This window comes from Danio rerio, chromosome 9 (genome assembly GCF_052040795.2).
Source record: "Danio rerio strain M-AB ecotype USA chromosome 9, GRCz13ab, whole genome shotgun sequence".
Taxonomy (NCBI): Eukaryota; Metazoa; Chordata; class Actinopteri; order Cypriniformes; family Danionidae; genus Danio; species Danio rerio.
This window is the reverse complement of record NC_141029.1, coordinates 9,772,527-9,793,478: the sequence shown is the minus strand read 5'-3', so window position 1 is coordinate 9,793,478 and position 20,952 is coordinate 9,772,527. Positions and strand designations below refer to the sequence as shown.

At 37.0% G+C, this 20,952-nt stretch overlaps 2 protein-coding genes across 5 annotated transcripts in view; one reads left to right on the top strand and one right to left on the bottom strand.

The window, feature by feature from the left end:
- Positions 1–20,952, top strand: part of LOC147842272 (uncharacterized) — a 543,494-nt gene that overhangs the window by 498,720 nt on the left and 23,822 nt on the right. The window lies entirely within an intron of this gene.
- Positions 568–20,951, bottom strand: si:ch211-214p13.7. Of its 4 annotated transcripts, none has more exons than XR_015499205.1 (5): positions 20,125–20,951; positions 16,610–16,632; positions 16,350–16,381; positions 1,516–2,149; positions 568–1,313 (listed from the first exon to the last, which is right to left on the bottom strand). XR_015499205.1 is itself a non-coding variant. In XM_087267523.1 (4 exons), the coding sequence occupies exons 1-4, from the start codon at positions 20,151–20,153 to the stop codon at positions 1,976–1,978; spliced, it is 258 nt and encodes an 85-aa protein (XP_087123649.1). In that variant the 5' UTR covers positions 20,154–20,951; the 3' UTR covers positions 568–1,975. The 4 variants fall into 4 exon arrangements, 2 of the variants coding, with proteins under 2 accessions (XP_087123649.1, XP_087123651.1); XR_015499206.1 differs by having other exon boundaries at positions 16,350–16,378; positions 20,125–20,672; XM_087267523.1 differs by having other exon boundaries at positions 568–2,149.

Sequence of the window (20,952 nt, the reverse complement as noted above, 5' to 3'; positions counted from 1 at the left end):
CACAGATGAGCTCTAAATCAGCAGTGTATCTCTCCATAACAAAACCTAATTTGTTTTTAGCCATTAACAGCAAAGGAGTTCTCGAGATCTAACTGATCTCAAACTCCCCTTTTGCCTTGCAAATGGGAGGGAGGGCCAGGCTTGAGGTTCTTATGAGCTCAGGGTTCTCTCCCAGGACAGCATGCTTTATAATCAATCATCGGCTAAGTGTGAACTCTTGAAACTGTTATACAAAAGATGGAGAAGAAGTCATTGTAATCTGACTAGAAAATGTGGCTAATCAAATGCTATATTAGCCATATTAATGATGCCATGTGGATTGTTTCAGTGTGTTTTACTTGGCCTGTTGATATAGGATTTTACATTAGAACTCTTATTATTCAACTATGCTTTTCATTATACAATTATGTAATGAAATTAAAATGTTACATTAACGTGTGTAAAACAAATATGTAATGTAATAGTGTAATAATGTAATTGGTAAAATAGCCTAATATTTGGTAATCCTTTTTTGACAATATACTGAGGAAATTGAGCTACCTAAAATATTTACAGTAGTCCAGTAAATATTTCTCAGGGTATGTTTATTTTTGGTTTAATAAGTTTCTCATACACATCTTTCCTTTGCTTTAAATACAATTTAAATACAACAGACCTACCATTATTGCATGGAGTGGGGGAAACACAGGGCATGCTGTCACAATTCATGAGGAATTTAGCTATTATGTGAGCAATGTGAAACATGCAATGTTTTCTGATGTGCCACCTTCACTGCCCTTTGCATCTCTGGGAGAGTTACGTTGTGGATAAGCCCCAAAGAAGTGTTTCTTTTAAAATGTAAACAATAAAACAATTGTTTATGAAACCAAACATTGAAATTAAAATTACAACATATTTTTCTTTGCTATTTTTTGACTTCCCTATGACATTCTATCAAAGCTAGTGATGCCCTTTTTTCCCATTTCCACCAACATTGTAACATGATGATACTACAGTTAATATGGAGGGCATCATTCACACAGAAATCAAGAGAACGAAATCAACATCAAACACAAAACAAAGCCTGAGGAAACTCATTAGTGGCATTAGACATACTTGGTTAGCCATTGAAACAACTAGTAATAATTTATAATTTTGCCTCAAATTATTCTGTTTTTGTTTCTCAACTGCTTCGAAAATATTTATAATGTTATTATTATAAAAAGTTTTAATCTCAAAGTCTTAATATCAGCTTATTTTCATTAGTAAAATAAAATCTCTTAAGCATACACTCTTCAGAAATAAAGGTACGCAACATGTAACTGGGGTGGTACCTTTTCAAAAGCTATTGTACCTAAATGGTTCATATTAATACCTCAAGGGTACATATTAATACGTAAAGGGTACAAAAGTGTTCCTCTTAAAATTTGTTAGTACTAATATATACTTTTGAGGTACCAATATGGACTCTTCAAGTACAAATGTGTACCTTTTGAAAAGGTACCACCCCACAGAACCCACTGACCGGGTGCGTACCTTTTATTTCTGAGAGTGTACAAACCAAATTGATCATTTAAAACAGTGTTTCTCAACCACTCTCCTGGAGGATCACCAACACTGCATGTTTTGGATGTCTCTTTCGTCAGTCACACCTATTACAGTCTCTGCTAATGAGCTGATAATCTAAATCAAGTGTGTTTGGTTATGGTGACATGGAATATGTGCAGAGCTGGTGGTCGTCCAGGAATGTGCTTGAGAAACACAAATTTACAACATATTCAAACCTACACAGGTGGGTGTACAGGCATAAAATGTAATTACTTTGAATGCGTTGGAAAATGTATAATGTTACTGTAAAAAAAAATCCAAAAATAAATAAAATGTTAAACGCTTAATATCACTGTAACCTATACAAAGTCACTGGGCCTTTGCAGACGTGTCTGTTAATCTCAGGTCTCCATTTTGGTTCATTTCAGCCACTTCTGCATCTCGATGCTCAGCCCATGAGCACATAATCATCTGAACAGTCTTCAGTGCTTTTGTGCTTATGTGTGGTCTCTTGAGGGAGCTTTACAACAGCATAATCACAGTCATTGTCCTCCAGGTTTGGAATAGGTCTTTCTGGATTGATGTTAGAGTGGTTAATGGAGGCGTAGAGGACGTCTTCTGTCTGTGGGTCAAAGTGAAAACACAAAGCATGAAAGGAAATAAGTCTATTATTGGATCTATATTGCAGTCATTAAGTTGCATGAAATTCTGTCTTGTTATACTGTATAATTGGCAACAAGCGTAACTGATGCAGTGAGTAGCTTTTTACTTTTATTTTTAACTGTGAGGTTCAAATTTTTGCACGTTCGCCTCACAGCAAGAAGGTCGCTGGTTCGATCCTCGGCTCAGTTGGCGTTTCTGTGTGGAGTTTGCATGTTCTCCCTGCGTTCACGTGGGTTTCCTCCGGGTACTCCGGTTTCCCCCACAGTCCAAAGATATGCGGTACAGGTAAATTGGGTAGGCTAAGTTGTCCGTAGTGTATGAGTGTGGATGAGTGTGTGTGTGGATGTTTCCCAGAGATGAGTTGTGGCTGGAAGGGCATCCGCTGCGTAAAAATTTGCTGGATAAGTTGGTGGTTCATTCTGCTGTGGCGACCCCGGATTAATAATAAAGGGATTAAGCCGACAAGAAAATGACTGAATGAATGAATGAATGAATAAATAAATAAAACTCGCTCTTTAAGTAAAATTAATTTTTTAAATGTCTACAGAACAAACTAATATGAACCTATAACTTGCTTAATAACGCTAACTTCCCTAGTTGACATATAGTAATAACCTGTTTAAGTCTTTAAAATGCACTTTAAACAGAATACGAATGTCTTACAAACATAATATGCAAAAATATCATGGCAAAGACAAAAGAAATGAGTTATTAATTAGAAATTAGATTTTAAAACTTGTTGAAAAAATCTCCTAGCCATTAAACAACATTTGGTAATCACAGGAGGGAGACGTACACAATTAAGTGTCAGAATTATTAGCCCCCCTTTTTATTTATTTATTTATTTATTTATTTATTTATTTATTATTATTTTTTTTTTATATATATCCCAAATTATGTTTAACAGAGCAAGGACATTTTCACAGAATGTCTGATCATATTTCTCTCTTCTGGAAAGTCTTATTTATTTTATATGGAATAGAATAAAAGCAGTTTTTAATTTTTTTAAAATCATTTTAAGGTCAATATTATTAGCCACTTTAAGCAATTTTTTTGTTTTTATAGTCTACAGAACAAATCATCGTTATACAATAACTTGCCTAATTACCATATCCTGCCTAGTTAACCTAATTAACCTAGTTAGGCCTTTAAAAGTCACTTAAAGCTGTAAGTGTCTTGAAAAATATCTTTTTAAATATTATTTACTGTCATCATGGCAGATACAGTAAATCAGTTATTAGAAATGAGTTATTAAAACTATTATGTTTAGAAATGTGTTGAAAAAAATCTTCTTTCTGTTAAACAGAAATTGGGGGGAAAATAAACAGGGGGGGGGGGCAAATAATTTATAGGTTTTAATATTTCTGACTTCAGCTGTATATGGACACAGTGCTGCATTTTCATAACAAGAGATTTCAGGTTTAAAACTTACTGAATCTTAAGTTTAATAAATTGTTGTTTTTCTGTTGTTTCAGGAAGGGTTGAGCTTAATCTTTGAACATTTAATACACATTTTGCAGTAAGACTTAATTTTGATGGTCCCTATTTAACATTTTGTTTACCAACAGTTTAACTGGCTCTAAGAAATTTTGCAAGTACTGTACATGCCAACTTACACAAACCCTAACCCTAACTCCACCTAACAGTCTACTTATAAACTATTGAGAATTATTTGGCATGTAGGTGCAATGTAACTTAAATGCAACAAAATGCATTAAAGGGACCATCAAAATAAAGTGATACCCAGTTTTCTAATCATTAGTTTTACTTTTCATTACTGTTTCATTAGTATTTATTTGATAGTTTTGCATCACAAGATGCTCTTCAGTTCTGTAGCTAACTGTGACAAAACACTTCTGCCTGTTTAAAATATATATCACAGGATATACACATATACAGGGTTTGGCAAAAGAACTGAAACATCTGGTTTTAGATCACAATAACAATAAATGGTGTAGGGCCTCCTTTTGCAGCAATACAGCATCAAACCATCTTGGGATTGACATTTACAAATACTGCACAGTGGCCAGAGGGATTTTGAGCTATTCTTCTTGCAGAAAAGTGGCCATGTCCTTATGGGATATTGCTGGAGAAAAACGTTTCCTGACTCACTCCTCCAAAATACCCCAAATTTGCTAAATAATATATAGATCAGGTGACTGTCCAGGCCATGGAAGATGTTCAACTTCGTTTTCGTATTCAACAAACCAATCTGTCACCTGTCTTGCTATGTCACACCCATCACAAGTTTTGGGCCTAGGGAATGCCATGATATTGCAGCTCAAACCAGGGCCGGCCCGTGGCATAGGCAGTATAGGCAAATGTTAAGGGTGCTGTACATCCAGGGGGCGCCAGAAATGAGCGGGGGTAAGTTGGTTTTGTTTTCAATATTCCTGACACACATTCAGAGATAGAGGGCAAAAACTCAAAAACCTCTTACCCTAAAAAGATCTAAAGTGTGTTTCCTACAAAAAGACATTTAGCCGGGAGAGCTGAGCTCGCACGGAGTGGAGCTCTCCGTAAGGGACCGTCGGAAAAGTGCTTCTTTTTTTCGTTTTTTTTGCTTGTTTTATTTTAATCAAAACAAATTTTCTCTTAAATGAGCACAACAGTTACTAAAGTAGTCGAATGCTTCATTCATTCATTCATTCATTCATTCATTCATTCATTCATATAGATCTGTGCATTCTTACATTAACACCTCTGTTATCAAACAAAACACAATGAGAGATTCATTTGCTGCTCTTCACTAAATAACTATAGTAACTTTAATCAATATGCAAATACAATAAAAGTTAAATAGATTTTATAGCTTTATTTAATTTCTGTATAGGCCATTGATTTTAATAGGTTAAACCTTTTATTTTATTGTCAATATTTTCTATTGTTTGCTATGTATTCTATTATTTGAATCTATTTGTTGTCCCATATTTTAACATCCCAACGTTGATAGATATGACATAACATTGCTAATCATTAAATAGCTATAGTGCTATCTGTTAGTTTTACTTGAAATCTTGCCTAGGGCGCCAAATTGGTTATGGCCTGGCCTGGCTCAAACCATCACTGACCCACCCCCATGCTTCATTCTGGGCATGCAACAGTCTGAGTGATTTGCTTCTTTGGGGCGTCTTCACACTCTTACTCTCCCAGATGTGAAGAAGACGGAATGATCAGCGAACAATACATGTTTCACATTGTTCACAGCCCAAGATTTTTGCTGCTGGCACCATTTAAACCAACATGTGACATTGGCAGGAGTGACCAAAGGTTTGGCTAAAGCAGCCTACCATGTACATTCCTGTGGAGCTCACAACAAACAGTTTTGGTGGAAACAGGAGAGCTGAGGTGCACTTTTAATTCTGTAGTAAATATGTTTAGTTTTACAACTAGAAAATGAGAAAACTGAATACAAATATTTAACTACCCATAGGTCTAGATGTTAAACATGCATGTAGTGCAGAAACGTTTAAAAAAATGTGTGTAATGTGCAACTATAAATGGAAACAATTAAACAATGCAATGCCTGGTGAAAAATGTAAATAGTGTAATAACATTGCAAGAATTTGCATATTAAAAATATTAGTATAGCATAGTATTGTGATTTTTGTGGTGATAATATTGATACATAGAAGACCCTATCAATTATCCACATTTTATCTGCTTAAATAAAATTGGTTGGGCTGCTGTTCTTATTCCCTGAGGGTGCCAGCCCACTGGTAGTATTAACTTCAACGTTGACTTCAGAATTTCTATTCTCTAATTTCATTATTCAACCTCAGTTGGCTTACCATTAAAAGCACACATGAATCTGGCAATCAACTGGACCTTATCTGCACAAGCCATTGCGCTTCTGATAAAGCCAAAGGTAAACCATTGCATACTTCAGAGCACATCTGCATTACTTTTGACTCGCTGCTACCCACAACCACACTGCCTCTTTTAGATGCAATCTGCACTCTCTGTCCTCCAAACACTTCTCCTCCACTGTTACACCCTCTCTTCTCTCACACACCCGATTTTCACTTCTTGAAATGCTCTGTTCCACTTTAACATTTAACATTAAGATCAGCGCTCTTCTCCCTCTAACCCCCGGCTCTCCAATGTTCTGAAAAAATAGCAGACAGCATTTAGGGCAACAGAGAGCATGGTGCAAACCAAAAGCCCTGACTGACCTTGGCAGCTATCAAGCCCTACTGGCACGATTTTCCTCCTATCTTCATTAGGCCAAAACCCTCCAGTATACAAACATAACAAAATCAACAACACCTCAGACACCCACAAACTATTTAGGACGTTTAATTTCCTGCTCAAAAACCATCACTCAACACCTCAAGAGTTGATCATTACTGACTGTTCTCTCTCCTTCCTTTTAGTGCCCAAACATTAGGTATGGTTGTTTTCATACAAACGTCTACATTTTTAACACACTTTATCCTGCTGGATGCAAACCAGCTCCAAATGTGGACATTCCATTGAGACCACACTACTTTCAACCACTGAAGATTGTGGATTGCCAAATCATATATTCTGCTTTTTTTACTGGACCTATCTGCAGCTTTTGATAAAGTAAATCACCGAATTATTGTCCTCAATAGGCATCAATGTAACCCCACCCCTACCTCACTGGCAGATCATTTATATTAACCTGGAAAGTATAGGTTTCCAAAGCTTATCAGCTGGTCACTGGAGTACCTCAAGGATCTGTTCTTGGTCCTCTTCTATTTTCTATTTACACCACATCATTAAGAACCACCATCCAGTCACATGGTTTCTCATAGACTTGTTATGCCAATGACATGCAGCTCTATCTTTTTTACCCAACCGTAGCTGCAAGGATCTCGCACTACCTGATGATGATGATGATGAAGTCTTTATTTGTCACATACACTTTTACATGTAGTGTAAAAGTGCCATACACAAACTACACACATTTCAGTGGAAGACAGGTCAGACAAAAGGTAGGTTTTAGAAATATGGTTAACACTTCATTTTGATGGTCCATTTGAGTATTCAATTCAATTCAATTCAATTTAGCTTTATTTGTATAGCGCTTTTACAATGTAGAATGTGTCAAAGCAGCTTCACATAAATGGTCATAGTAACTGGAACAGGGTAGTTCAGTTTTTAGTGTTTAAGTTCAGTTCAGTTTAGCTCAGTTCAGTGTGATTTAAAATCATTACTGAGAGTTCAAACACTGAAGAGCAAATTCATCAATGCGTAGCTCTACCAATCCTGAACCATGCGAGCCAGTGGCGACAGCGGAGAGGGAAAAAAAACTTTACCTGATAGGAATGAAGAAAAAAAACCTTGAGAGAACCAGACTCAGTTGGGCACGACCATTTTAATTTTTCCGCTGGCCAAAAGTCATGTGCAGAGCTTCAGTCACCGCGGTGGAGGCTGGAAGTATGATTAGACTGTCTGCTTAATATCTGCTGATACTGCTCCTTCAACAGACATTTAACTGACTATAAGACACTGTGCAAGTACGTGTCAACTTACACTAATCCTAACCCCAACACACAAATGCATAGGATGTTTATCTGTAGCTGTGTATCCATGTAAGCTTGTAGAGTCTCAACAAGTATCTTTGGAACAGGGAGCAGGAATTCAGTGTATCTTGTTATTTTGTTGTCTGGAGGAAGTTGTTTGTCTCCAGCCAAGGCCGTCTGGCAGGAGAGTCACAGGGAAGCCAAAAGAGAAGAAAGGGTTTTTCAAATTTGGGTCAATATCTTCCAATTTTGCAGATATATGTCCATCATTGGTCTCCAGGTCTGTTCAAAACTCGTTGCAAAGCTTCTAGTTTCACCCTGATGTTTTCCAATTAGAGGTCTATAACCACCACAGGCTGATTTGCAACAACTCTGCTCACCACCATAAGCCCATCAGTAGAAGCCCTTTTATCAAAGTCTGAATAGATAGATAACTTCAATTTCATATAGGGACAGAGTTGCCAGCACACAAGCTACAGCTACAAACATCCCCACAGGACAGTTGAGTTCCCCCAAACCCAGACTTCTCCTCGAGATGGTGTCAATTGCGTTCAGGGACCAGTTGATCAAGTTCATAATTCCTTATTTGTTTGGAGAGCAGGGGAAGGAGAGCCTCAGAGATAGAATAAGATGAGACAAAAGGAGCCAGTCATGTGAGATATGGGAGTGAGAGGAACAAAGTGCGACCGCTGTCACGGAGAGCCAAGAGTAAATACCAGGAGGATATCTCGGCTTAAATGAAAAACCATCACCTACAGCTTAATCTGCAAAAACGAAACTTCTCATCTTCCCTGAAACTCCATGCATTCAACATAATTTCTCCATCCAACTGGGAGCATCTACGGTTACCTCCTGCAGGATCACCCCAAGATTCCTTACCGAGTTACATGGGGTAACAGTAGATGACATAAGATTATTTTGCCTACTCCATTGGCAGATTATTTAGCTTGTTTTAAGAAAAAAATCACTTAATTTTGGCATTTTATATCTTAAAACAAGACAGTATGTTTTGCTGGTCTAGAAAAGTCTTCTTGATTTAAGAGTTTTTAGATATTTGGACTAGAAACGAGACCAAAAATCTAAGAAAAGCATTTTTTGCAGTGTAGTAGTATAACTTCAATACTATTGCTAAGTTGTACTGCAAGTGAACTGTAGTAGTACTTTAGTTGTATTGCAGTAGTTGTACTGCAGGTGTATTGTAGTAGTAATTTAGTTGAACTGCAGTAATTTTACAGCAGTTGGTTGCATTGTACTTCAGTTGAATTGCAGTAATACTGCAATATACTTAAATAGTGCTGTTTTTTGTGTCCAAAAAAACTGCTCTTTTCAGAAGTTAACTAAAACTGCATTCCTTTAAAAAACTGCAGTATTTTTAGTAAGGGATGAAAAAAGAGATTTGTTCAAACACAAAGACTGCAAGTGTGGGTATTACGTAAGGCGTTGAACTTGCATCAGATCTAAACACCACTCTGTTTTACACGATGTTATCAGATGTGTAAGTTTTAACGGAAAGGCTACATAACAAAAATGTACGTCTTTGTTTAAATCCTAACTGAGCAGGACAGCAGGAAAGCTCTGAAAGGAATAACCTAAAAATTTTAATTCTATCATCATTTTCTAACCCTTTTCTAGTTCTAAACTTATATAAGACTCTCTTCAGTTGAACACAAAAAATACACTTACCGGCCACTTTATAAGGTACAGCTTACTAATACCGGGTAGGACCCCCTTTTTCTTTCAGAGCTGCCTTAATCCTTCTTGGCATAGATTCAACAAGGTACTGAAAATATTTCTCAGAAACGTTTTTGAGATTCAGGATTGAGATATGGTGACTGCTCCTCAGAGCCCTTAGAGTACAGTGAACTCATTGTCATGTTCAAAAAACAAATCTAAATGATTTGCTCTTTATGTTATGGTGTTTTATTCTGCTTGAAGTAGCCATCAGAAGACAGGCACACTGTAGTAATAAAGGGATGGACATGGTCAGCGACAATACTCAGGTAGGCTGTGGCGTGTACAATGCCTAATTGGTACAAATGGCCCAAAGTGTGCCAAGACCACCAGCCTGAACCGTAGAGACAATGATGGATCCATGGTTTCATGTTAATGAGGCCAAATTCTGACCCCACCATCCAAAAGTAGCAGCAGAAATCGAGACTCATCAGACCAGTTAACGTTTTTTTTAATCGTCTGTTGTCCTATTTTGGTGAGCCTGTACAAACTGTAGCCTCAGTTTCCTGTTCTTAGCTGACAGGAGTGGCAGCATCCATTGTGGTCTTCTGCTGTTGTAGGCCATCCGCTTCAAAGTTGGACATGTTGTGCATTCAGAAATGCTCTTCAGCATACCTTAGTTGTAGCAAGTGGTTATTTGAGTTGCTGTTGCCTTTCTATCAGCTTTAACCAGTCTGGCCATTCTCCTCTTACCTCAACAAGGTATTTGAGCTCTCAGAACTGCCCCTCACTGTATATTTTCTCCTTTTGGAACATTTGCAACAGCAAACCCTAGTAATGGTGGTGCATGAAAATCCCAGCAGATCAGCAGTTTCTGAAATACTCAGACCAGCCCATCTGGCATTAACAACCATGCCACGTTTAAAGTCACTTAAATCATCTTTCTTCCCCATTGTAATGCTCGGTTTGAACTGCAACAGATCATCTTGAACTTGTCTACATGACTTAATGCATTGAGTTGCAGCCATGTGAGAAATTTGCATTAACAAGCAGTTGACACCAGTGATTGTATATATTTTGTCTAAAGAAACTTTGAGATTTACATAGTTTTTATTTTTCCTACTATGGATCAATGGTCAATGGTTCCAGGTTTTCAGCTTTCTTCTAAATAACCCTATTTGTTTTCACAAATAAAAGAAATTCATACAAGTTTGGGACCACTTAAATGTGAGTGAATGTTATTATTTTTTTTCTTTCTTTGTGCTAAAAAGCTTGGGTTGCAATAAAGAAAAAAATCTAAGGCTCAACTTAAGGAACACCATTAGGTATTCTCTTAAATAATAAGTTCTCCCCTTTAATAGTACTAAGTACTTAGCGATCATTTATAGGACAAAAGACAACTCCTTTAAATAAAGGACAAAAAACAACTCCTTTAAATAAACTTTTAATCAAGTTTAATTAAGTTGAAATATTTTCAACACTGAATATATGAAACTGTATATAATAAAGCAATTTTTAAACTGTTCCAAAGCAAACACAAGTGTGCAAATGAGTAATTGATTAGATATAGCAGCAAGTGTTTTTATTTATTTATTTATTTATTTATTTATTTATTTATTTATTTATTTATTTATTTATTTAATATTTATTTTGGGTATACATCTTAAACTATAGCATTTAATATAAGTTTGTGATTGTTTTTCTTTGATGCTTGTACTCTCCAATATAGAGACATATTTGAGTTTGTTTAACAATGCCAGAGAAACTAATCTGTGAGCAAGAGTCAAACTGCGCAGCATCTATTTTTCTATTTACATAAAACCTAAATTTAGGCCCATGTACTTTTGCGTGCATAACATAATCAGATAAATTCACATACCAGGAAAATTTTTTTTAGAACTTAGGTTAATGTGCAGGCAATGCTCTCTCAAAGATATGAACAAACACTCCAGTAACTTCTGGAAATGTATGTAGTTTTGTAAAATATCAGTTATTAAATAATTGTAATAAAGCAGCTCTCCATTCTAAATGTCACAGATTTATTTAGGTTAGGTGAGAGAGCTTATAATTCTGTGGAATTGGTGAACTGCGTTACACCAAAACATCACAAAATATGTCTCCCCAAGCTTTAGCAAACCAGAACAGGCAACATAATGCAATTCAAAAGCATAATTAAACAGGGAAATATAAAAATATAAATCACAAAATATTGAAAACTTTTTCAAGGTTTGTTAAAGTGTAGTTTACCGCCGATTTCTTTAAGATTGTCTTACAGGCTTTTGAGTTTGGGGTCTGTGGTAGAGGTCTGCATGGGACTGTTTTTATAGTCCCCAACCACTCCCTCTGTATATTCAGTCTTTGTTCATCCGCTGCCCCCTTTTTCAGTTTTCAACCTGACCTGACCGTTCCTGCTAAATTTAGATCTGGTTTACAAAATCTCACGTTTAAATCTGGTACTACCAAGAGAGAGAGATAACAGATAAAACTGTAGGTTGTGCAAGGATTGTAGGCTAAATGTTTTTGTTCGCCTCTTTTTAATGAGACATGAGTGCCGCCTTGAACCTGAGGTTTTTGTGACTGCTAAAAGGTTTAAAATGTTAGGGTATTATCACATTGCGCAAAGGAAAAAAAAATGTATTATTTGCATCTATAACACATGAGAAAGATTCCCATACATCAGACTTGCCTTATGTGTGTTTCCTAACAGTAAACTGATCACTTTCTAATGCGAACTGAACGTCATTCAAGGATGCTCAATAAAAATGAGGAAATCACAAATATTTAGTTGTTCTGAAATAACATCAGGACTCGGGAACGCTATATTGTTAAATAGCCCGCTCCTGTTCAAATTACACTAGAGTTATCACCCCCTACTTCATTTTATTCTGAAATTTAATCCTGCGCCACAAGAAATTTGGTCGGGTCCCGTGGTACAGAGGTGAGAATGCAGACCATTAGTCTGTAGGTAATGTAATTTGACAATATTTAATTTTTTTTTTTTTACAGTATTTGCACAAATTTGCAGCCCAAACATTCTGAGTTACTTAGTAACATATTTTTCTGTATTTAAATCATCCATGACAAAACCACCATAGAACAACATTGAGGGAACCAAAGGTGACCTATTATTTAGGGTTTTATTGTCATCCCAGCTGCACTGTATTTATTAACCTAGTTGTAGTGCGCATAGACGTTGTGTACACATAAAAAACACAGAAGCTTCAAAAATGTTTTCAACATGTTGGCTCAAAAACATTATTTAGTAGCTGTGTAAATGGAAGTGGTGTGGCTCTGCTGCAGACCCAGTCCTTCATCTGTTGTCATCTTTTGTTGGTTTGTCTTGTTAAAAAAGAAGTTCTTATGTTTGTTTCTGTTTTTTTTTTTTTTTTTTTTTAATACTCTTAAATATGAGGGTTTCTGGCTTGGTTGGCGTTGTGTCTGGCTGCGTTTGTGATTGTAACCGGCTCAAGACCAAATGTGGTGAATAGCATTCTCACCTACACGCAGGTATGAAATTTTATTAAAATGAGGAAGCTGCAAGCAAATTAACAGACATTCATAATGACACTTTGACTGACTCATCTGATCAACCAGATTTAATCCTTGGAAGATTTGAACTCGTACGAGTTATCAAGCCATTTGCCCACTTCATATCAGTATATGTAGACTGAATTACTCGATTAACATGCATATTGGATAAATGTTTAGTAATATAAAAGATGGATATAAAACTGTGTGTCGCCTTTATTTGGGGAAGTCGGATCAGAACATTATATACTGTATACACCTTTACCCAAATATTGAGCTAAGTTTAAACAAGAAACTAAAGAGATACAACTTTGTACAGATCAGAACAAAAGAGGAACCTACAGCAGACTACTATAAAGATACATGTGGCACGTGTCCTTTGATGCTTGTGGACATATACATAATACCATTAGTTGTGTTAAGACTGAAACAATTCAAATGTACTCAAATAACAGGTTATGGCTTACTAAGGATCTTAAAATATATCTAAATGAGCCAGAGTTGGTCCTCCAGCAGAGGTGGAAAGTATTGAAATACATTTACTCACGTTACTGTACTTAAGTAGTTTTTTTGAGAATTTGTGTATGGGTTTCCCAGTGATGTAATGTAATGTAATGTGTATTTATATAGCGCATTTATTGTGTATGGCCATACACCTAAAGCGCTTCACAATCATGAGGGGGTTCTCTCCACACCACCACCAGTGTGCAGCATCCACTTGGATGATGCGACAGCAGCCACAGGACATTGGCGCCAGTGCGCTCACCACACACCAGCTATTGGTGGAGTGGAGAGACAGTGATCAAGCCAATTCGGTGGATGGGGATGATTGGGAGGCCATGATCGTATGGCGAAGTGCCATGGGATTTTTAATGACCACAGAGAGTCAGGACTTCGGTTTAACGTCTCATCCTAAAAACGGCGCCCACTGACAGTGTAGTGTCCCCTTCACTTTTACTGGGGCATTAGGACTCACATATACCTCAGGTTGAGCGCCCCCTGCTGGCCTTACTAACACCACTTCCAACAGAAACTACTGTTCCCTAGTGGTCTCCCATCCAGGTACTAACCAGGCTCAGCCCTGCTTAGCTTCAGTGAGTAACCGGTCTTGGGCGGCAGGGTGATACGGCTGTGGCCAGTGATGGGTTGCAGCTGGAAGGGCATCCACTGCGTAAAACATATGCTGGATAAGTTGGCGGTTCATTCCGCTGTGGCGACCACAGGTTAATAAAGGGACTAAGCCGAAAAGAAAATGAATGAATGAATGTATAACAACAATTAATATTTTACAGTACTGTGACGGTTGGGTTTAGGGTTGGGGTAGGCTTTAAAAAATTACATTTATTGGGTAATTTAATAGGTAGCATAAATAATAGTCAATACAACTACTGTTTTTCGTTACTGTGACAGTTGGGTTTAAGGTTGGGGTGGAGGTAGACGTTAATAAAATATAACAAATATCACATTTAATAAACAATATAAATAATTCTTGTTAACTTTCAGCCGCAACTGTATCCAATCTAGCAACAACTAAAATACTGGGGTAAAACAAACTGTCATATTTTAAAAACATGGCGGGGGAAAAGGACTTTAATGCGGTGCTTCTTGTCCGATCTGAAACCCACTTCATATCGTATATCTAACAGGCAGTGAAGATCAATGATTTTTAAAGAAATCAGATCTTAAACATGACAATTTTTAAATGGAATGACGTCATCGGAAGCCATTGGGCTTCCTGGCTGAAAATTAAAAATCCCTGTGCATTAAGCCCATTTAGCTAACAGATGTTGCATTAGAATTTGTGAATTTGTATAAATTGTTAAATAGCATAATCTGTCAAATATTTTAAATAATATATCATTTTTGTTATTGGTCTTAAATTTTTAAAGTTACTTATACAAATAAAAGCAACTAATTGGAGATTTATATTGTCTTTTCCCTTTTGAGAAATAGTTACACTTTACTCGTGGGAACATTTTTAATGAGTATTTTTTTTTTTTGCTTTTACTTGAGTAGATTTATAGACATGTAACTTTACTTTTTACTTGGGTAATTTTTTATTTTTTTTGTAAAGTAACAGTACTTTAACTTGAGTAGAACATTGTATTACTCTTTCCATCTCTGTCCTCCAGTCATGTGGTTGAGAAAAATCAATCTAGCGTATTCACCCATTTGTTTCACCTTTCGTTAATCTGTAAGTTGGTTCCAAACTTATGAAAAGAAACAAACCAGAAGCAAAAATATCTAATGTCAGTCAGTTAAAAGATTTCAGATCCATAGACCTCTTACATTCACCTGGGGCCCCCCTCTCTAACGCCACACATTTTGCGCTACGCCACTGGGTGGGGGCACAATCATACATTAATTTTCTTTTCGGCTTAGTCCTTTATTAATCCAGGGTCGCCACAGTGGAATAACCCGCCAACTTATCTAGAACGTTTTTATGCAGCAGATGCCCTTCCAGCAAAACTCATACACTACTAACAATTTAGCCTACCCAATTCATCTGTACTGCATGTTTTAAGACTGTAGGGTAAAACAGAGCACCCAGAGGAAACCCACGCAAATGCAGGGAGAACATGCAAACTCCACACAGAAACGCCAACTGTCCCAACCGAGACTCGAACCAGCGACCTTATTGCTGTGAGCCGACAGCACTACCTACTGTGCCACTGCGTCGCCCTGGGGGCACAATCTTAAAGTATAAAGAGAGAGTCACCAAAATAACACAATTTGGATCAAAGCCAAAAAGAGGCAGTTTCAAAGAGTTATACAAAAATATTTGTGGGGTATTTTGAGCTGAAACTCCACATAAACACTCTAAGGACATCAGAGACTTATTTTACATCTTGTAAAGAGGGCCATAACAACTTTCAGTAATAGTACAGTGTGTAGTATTTTGAAAGTATTAGTTTTTCTAACTAAGAGTTTCTATTCAGTTAATTCAGGTATCTTAGTTTTACAAATGGTGTGCGTTTAACTCAGTGCATTTGCTTTGACATACTTTCTCTCCTGGTTTCTATTTCTTTCTCATTGAAAACATCATTTGGAGAAACAGGAAAAACCACTGTGACTAAATGTTTATCATTTGAATATTACAGTAAAAAGACTCATTCAGAGCGAACACTACGAGGCCCTAAAATTCAAACTTAAAAAACACATCAACTTTATTTTATTTTATTTTTTTTGAGACGGAACCAAAAATACCTGTGTTGTGAACTTACATCAGCTCTAATCTAACACCCTCAGTTTCACCACGATGTTATCAGATGTGCAAATTTATATGCAAAGACTACATAACAAAAAAAAAAAAAAAACATGAAATTTTAAGTTTAGCAAATTAATTGTAATTTAAATTGCAAATTACCATTGTAATTGTTGTTGATCTGACCATACACAGATGGGGCAAATGGTTTAAACAGGAAGTATAGTGATCTTCTATTAAACATGGCTTATTTGCATTCTTACCCTAGAGTCCGATGCTGTGTCTTTTGGTTCTGCTAGATAAAACATAGAAAGTATATGTCACTGAACAGTATGTCTATTCTGTGCACACAATGCTTATCATAGCTGTCATACATCATCACAAAACTAAAACAAATGTCAGGAACAGAAAGCAAACAAGCTATAGAAGCTACTGCCTGGGTGAACTTTGACATTATTAATTCCTTATTAATGAATAAACTAACATGCTTTTTCAAACTATATTAAAAAAGAAATTCCCTTACCAGCTTCTTCAGGTTTCTTCTTTCTGGGTATAAAAACGTGACAATTATAATATGGCATTTTTTAAAGGTTAAAATGTAAAATTCACACTTAAAAAAACAGTGTTACTTAAATTAAAATTTAATTTATTAAAATAAAACAAGTTGATTTTACTTAAAAACCTTCATATGTATTTGACATCCGTACACTGATGCCCTATTGACCACCAAAATAATGACACTAAAGTATTAGTAAAAAATATGCATTAATTTGAAAGCTTAAATTCCAAATTTGCATCGTATTTTGTATATCTACAATGCATGCAAACAACCTTAATGTCACAACGACAAACTGACATCGAAAATTAGCGTTAAAAACATGTAGAAATCAATTACAGAACAGTTCTTTAATTTACTTTTTTAACCTGTTTTTTAAACAAATATTAGATGTCAGTTTGATGTCAATTTGACATCAAGGTAGTAAATTAACATCAAATCGGTCTGCATTTGTTACGTTTTTTTTTTTTGTGGTAACACTTTACATTCAAACTACATGAATATTGATGTATTAATATGTAAATGAAACATTACTTTATTTTGAACTAATGATGAGTTAATTGCATGTGCTAGTTATGAACTAACGTTAGCTACAACATGAGTCACATGAGTTCATGTGTGAATAACCGCTACCCTAATTACCTGTTAGTACATGATTATTTGTTTACAGTTGATTGTTTGTATTAATTACCACATTAGTTAATGCTTAATTTAACCATGAACTCATGATATGTTAATGTATAGTTATATCATGACTTTACTTGAAGGGGCACATCAACATTAACACATTCTTAACAGCCGGCCGCTAGCTCTCTGCAACTCTCACATTGTGTCCCACTAAGCATGTGTGGGAGACCACATGGGTAAGCTAGGTTGCTGCTGGAAGTGGTGTTGGTGAGGCCAGCAGGGGGCGCCCAATCTGCAGTCTGTGTGGGTCCTAATGCCTCAGTATAGTGACGAGAACTCTATACTGCTCAGTGAGCGCAGTCTTTCGGATGAGACGTTAAACTGAGGTCCTGACTCTCTGTGGTCATTAAAAATCCAAGGATGTCCTTCGAAAAAAAGTTGGGGTTTAACCACAGCATCCTGGCCAAATCTGCCCACTGGCCTCTGTCCATCATGGCCTCCCAACTCTCCCCATATCATAATTGGCTTAATCACTCTGTCTCCTCTCCACCAATCAGCTGGTGTGCGGTCTGGCCGTTTCATCATCCTGGTGGATGCTGCACATTGGTGGTGAATGAGGAGATTCCCCCTATGTGTAAAGCACTTTGAGTGTCCAGAAAAGCACTATATAAATTTAAGGAATTATTATTATTAGTAACTACTCATGAACTCCTACTACAATGAAGGCGGCACAGCACACGAGCTGCTATTTCACTACTAGGGAGAAATGCTGTAAAAATCCATCTCAATCAATCTGCCCCTCTCTCACTTTTGACATTTGACCCACTGGCCTGTTTGTGAGGTAACTTTTCCTCTCCTCTTGGCTGTTAAAGCGATACTTGTGGATTCTGACACGAACGTGCCTGAGGTGCGAGTTTTCTCCACTGTGTCTGTTATGGATTACATGTGATAATTTTACACGTGTTTTTGCGCATATAGACTGTAACCACAGTTGTTCTTCCTGCCATTGGTGAACAGTGCTTTCATTTCAAAAGCCGATCGCAGCTCTTTCTGTAATGAGCATGAGAAGACAATGACCAATCATAGGTGTGTAAGACCTCAAAAGGCCTGTCAGTGCTCAAAAAGCAAGCGGGATAATATTTACATTAGTTTATTTGCTATAAATACTCATGTTGTCTTCTGTGCATGTGTTGGAGTTTTGTTTGATACATTAAAAAAGAGTGTTTTCTTTGAGCAGGACAAATTAAGGCTACAGTCAGGGCCGGAGCGTCCATAGAGGCAACCTAGGCAGCCGCCTAGGGCGGCAGTATAGAGAGGGCAGCATCCGCGACACCTCCCTCACCACCCGCGTCCTCAAATATATTCGCGCATAGATGACAAAATAGAGAGGGCGGCATGAGCGACACCTCCATCAGCACCCGCGTGTCCTCAGTTATATCCGCGCATAGGGCGGCAGAATTGAGGTCCGCGACACCTTCGCGTCCTCAGTTATATCCGCTCATAGGGCGGCAGAATAGAGAGCGCAGTGTCCACCTCCCTCCCTCCCTCCCTCAGCACCCGCACGTCCTCAGTTATATCCGCGCATAGTGCGCTGGAAAAGAGGTCTGCGACACCTCACTTCATTTTCATAACCGGTCACTTTCGTTTTCACATTGGGGTTGAGGGATAGGCAGAGGGCATAATCGCCCTCTGCCTAGAGCAGCAGTTCAGCTTGCTCCGGCCCTGGCTACAGTTCATATATCTCACTGCTGTATGAAAGGAAAAAATTGTATTGCAAATAATATATAAATATATTTATAGATTTTAATAAAAAAATAAAAAAACTTGTGTTGTGAAGAAAAAATCAAATTATGAATGGAAAGCATCGTCAGTGCACCGTGATGCACCAAGACATCAAATTGAACCAAATCTATAGCATGATAATCCTAACCGAACCAAACCGTGAGACCAGTGTAGATTCACACCCCTACTCCTTACAATTATAAACCTTGTTCTTGGCTACCCATGGAGGGTACCATAGTGACCAGCTTCTTCCGGTAGAATGTTCAGAAACCTCCATTTACAGCGTTTACAATCGGTAATTTGCCATCCGAAAATGGGTTTCAATAGCACTTTGAGTGGATTACGGAGTGTTTTTGTGACACAACTTTGAGAGGTGTGTGTTGAAGCTGGTATAATCAGATCTGTGGTTCAAGCGCGAGAGAAAAACGTTATCGTAAGCCATGTTTCTTTACGTTCTCCTTAATCATGTGCCCCAAAAACGATATTTAAAATAAACAAAACAATATGATGTCTTTTGACTGCTTTCTTTAATAACTACATTACACAATACTTGTACTTTTACTTTCAGTACTTGAGTAGTCAATTTTGAAATAAACTACTTGCAATACTTAAGTACAAAAATGTTGAATACTTTAGTACTTCCACTTAAGTATGGAGCTTAAAGAGCACTTCAACTTCTACTCAAGTCAGTAAGTCTGCGTCTCTAGTACTTTATACATCTCTGTACTAAGGTAGTTGTTATTGACAAATGAACATATGTGACTTATGTTGTAGTTAACATTAGTTCATGATTAGCGCATGCATTACCTCATTATTAATTCATTATAAAGTAATGCTTAGTTTACATGTTAATACATCAATATTCATACACTTTTAGTGTTACCATTTTTATGTAATTTTGACATCAAGATGCCCCCTTTTTTATCTTGTTGAACTTGGAATGGTAAAGTTGACTTATGTGCTCATAATTCATACTTAATACTTTTAAGGCAATAATTTTAAGTGTTGAATCATTAACACAGAGTTATCACTAAGCCAGCAACCGTAGCCACAAGAAAACAGAGTTGTCCTACCTTCGCTTGCAGCTTGCAAAATTTCCCATAGTTCCAAGTTTGCCTCAATCTATTGAAACCACTTGGAAACAAGTGCTGAAACCGTGGTTTAAACCCAGCGTTTCCAACCTGTCAGATGTAGCTGAAGAAGAGAAGCTGATTCAGTGTACAGTTGTCAGACAACAGAGCCTGTATGTCGTTTGTATTTCCTGTGTTCTGTGGTTTTCATTTGCCACCGAGTGCAAGCTTATTTTCATGTGCGCGTTCATAACATCTATTGGTGGTCATTCTGCTTTCTCAAGACTTATCCGTCTAATAAACGTGTTGCTTGTTATTCCACAGCAAATACTGCGTGACCGATTATTTTCACCTAATCCCTCATGTGTCAAATGTATGCAAATATACTGTGCTGCACTGCAGAGGAAGAAAAAAGCAGTGTGTCAGATATAGCGCATTCTTTTATCCACTATATATTTTATAATGTTCAAATGTAGGTTATAATAAAAATGCCAACAACTAAATATGTCAGAGCATCTCTAGATGATAGCTAAATAGCTGTTTCTTAATACAACATTGTTTCCTCGAAGTGTGTTTAGAGATACTGCCTGTCAGTAGATGAACAGGAAGTTGGGCATTTCCTTCAAGACCACAGATGCAGAACATTCATAAACATGGACCACGTTGCTAATCAACAGAACCTAACTTATATTTTAATATATAGACATTAAAATATCTAAATATAGGGTTTAGTTAATTTTGTAGGCTGCTGTAAATGCCTGAAGTTCAACGACGATCTGTCTTAATCTAGGTCGTGAGTCTTCACTGTCAACATTTGCCCAGCAGGGGTCA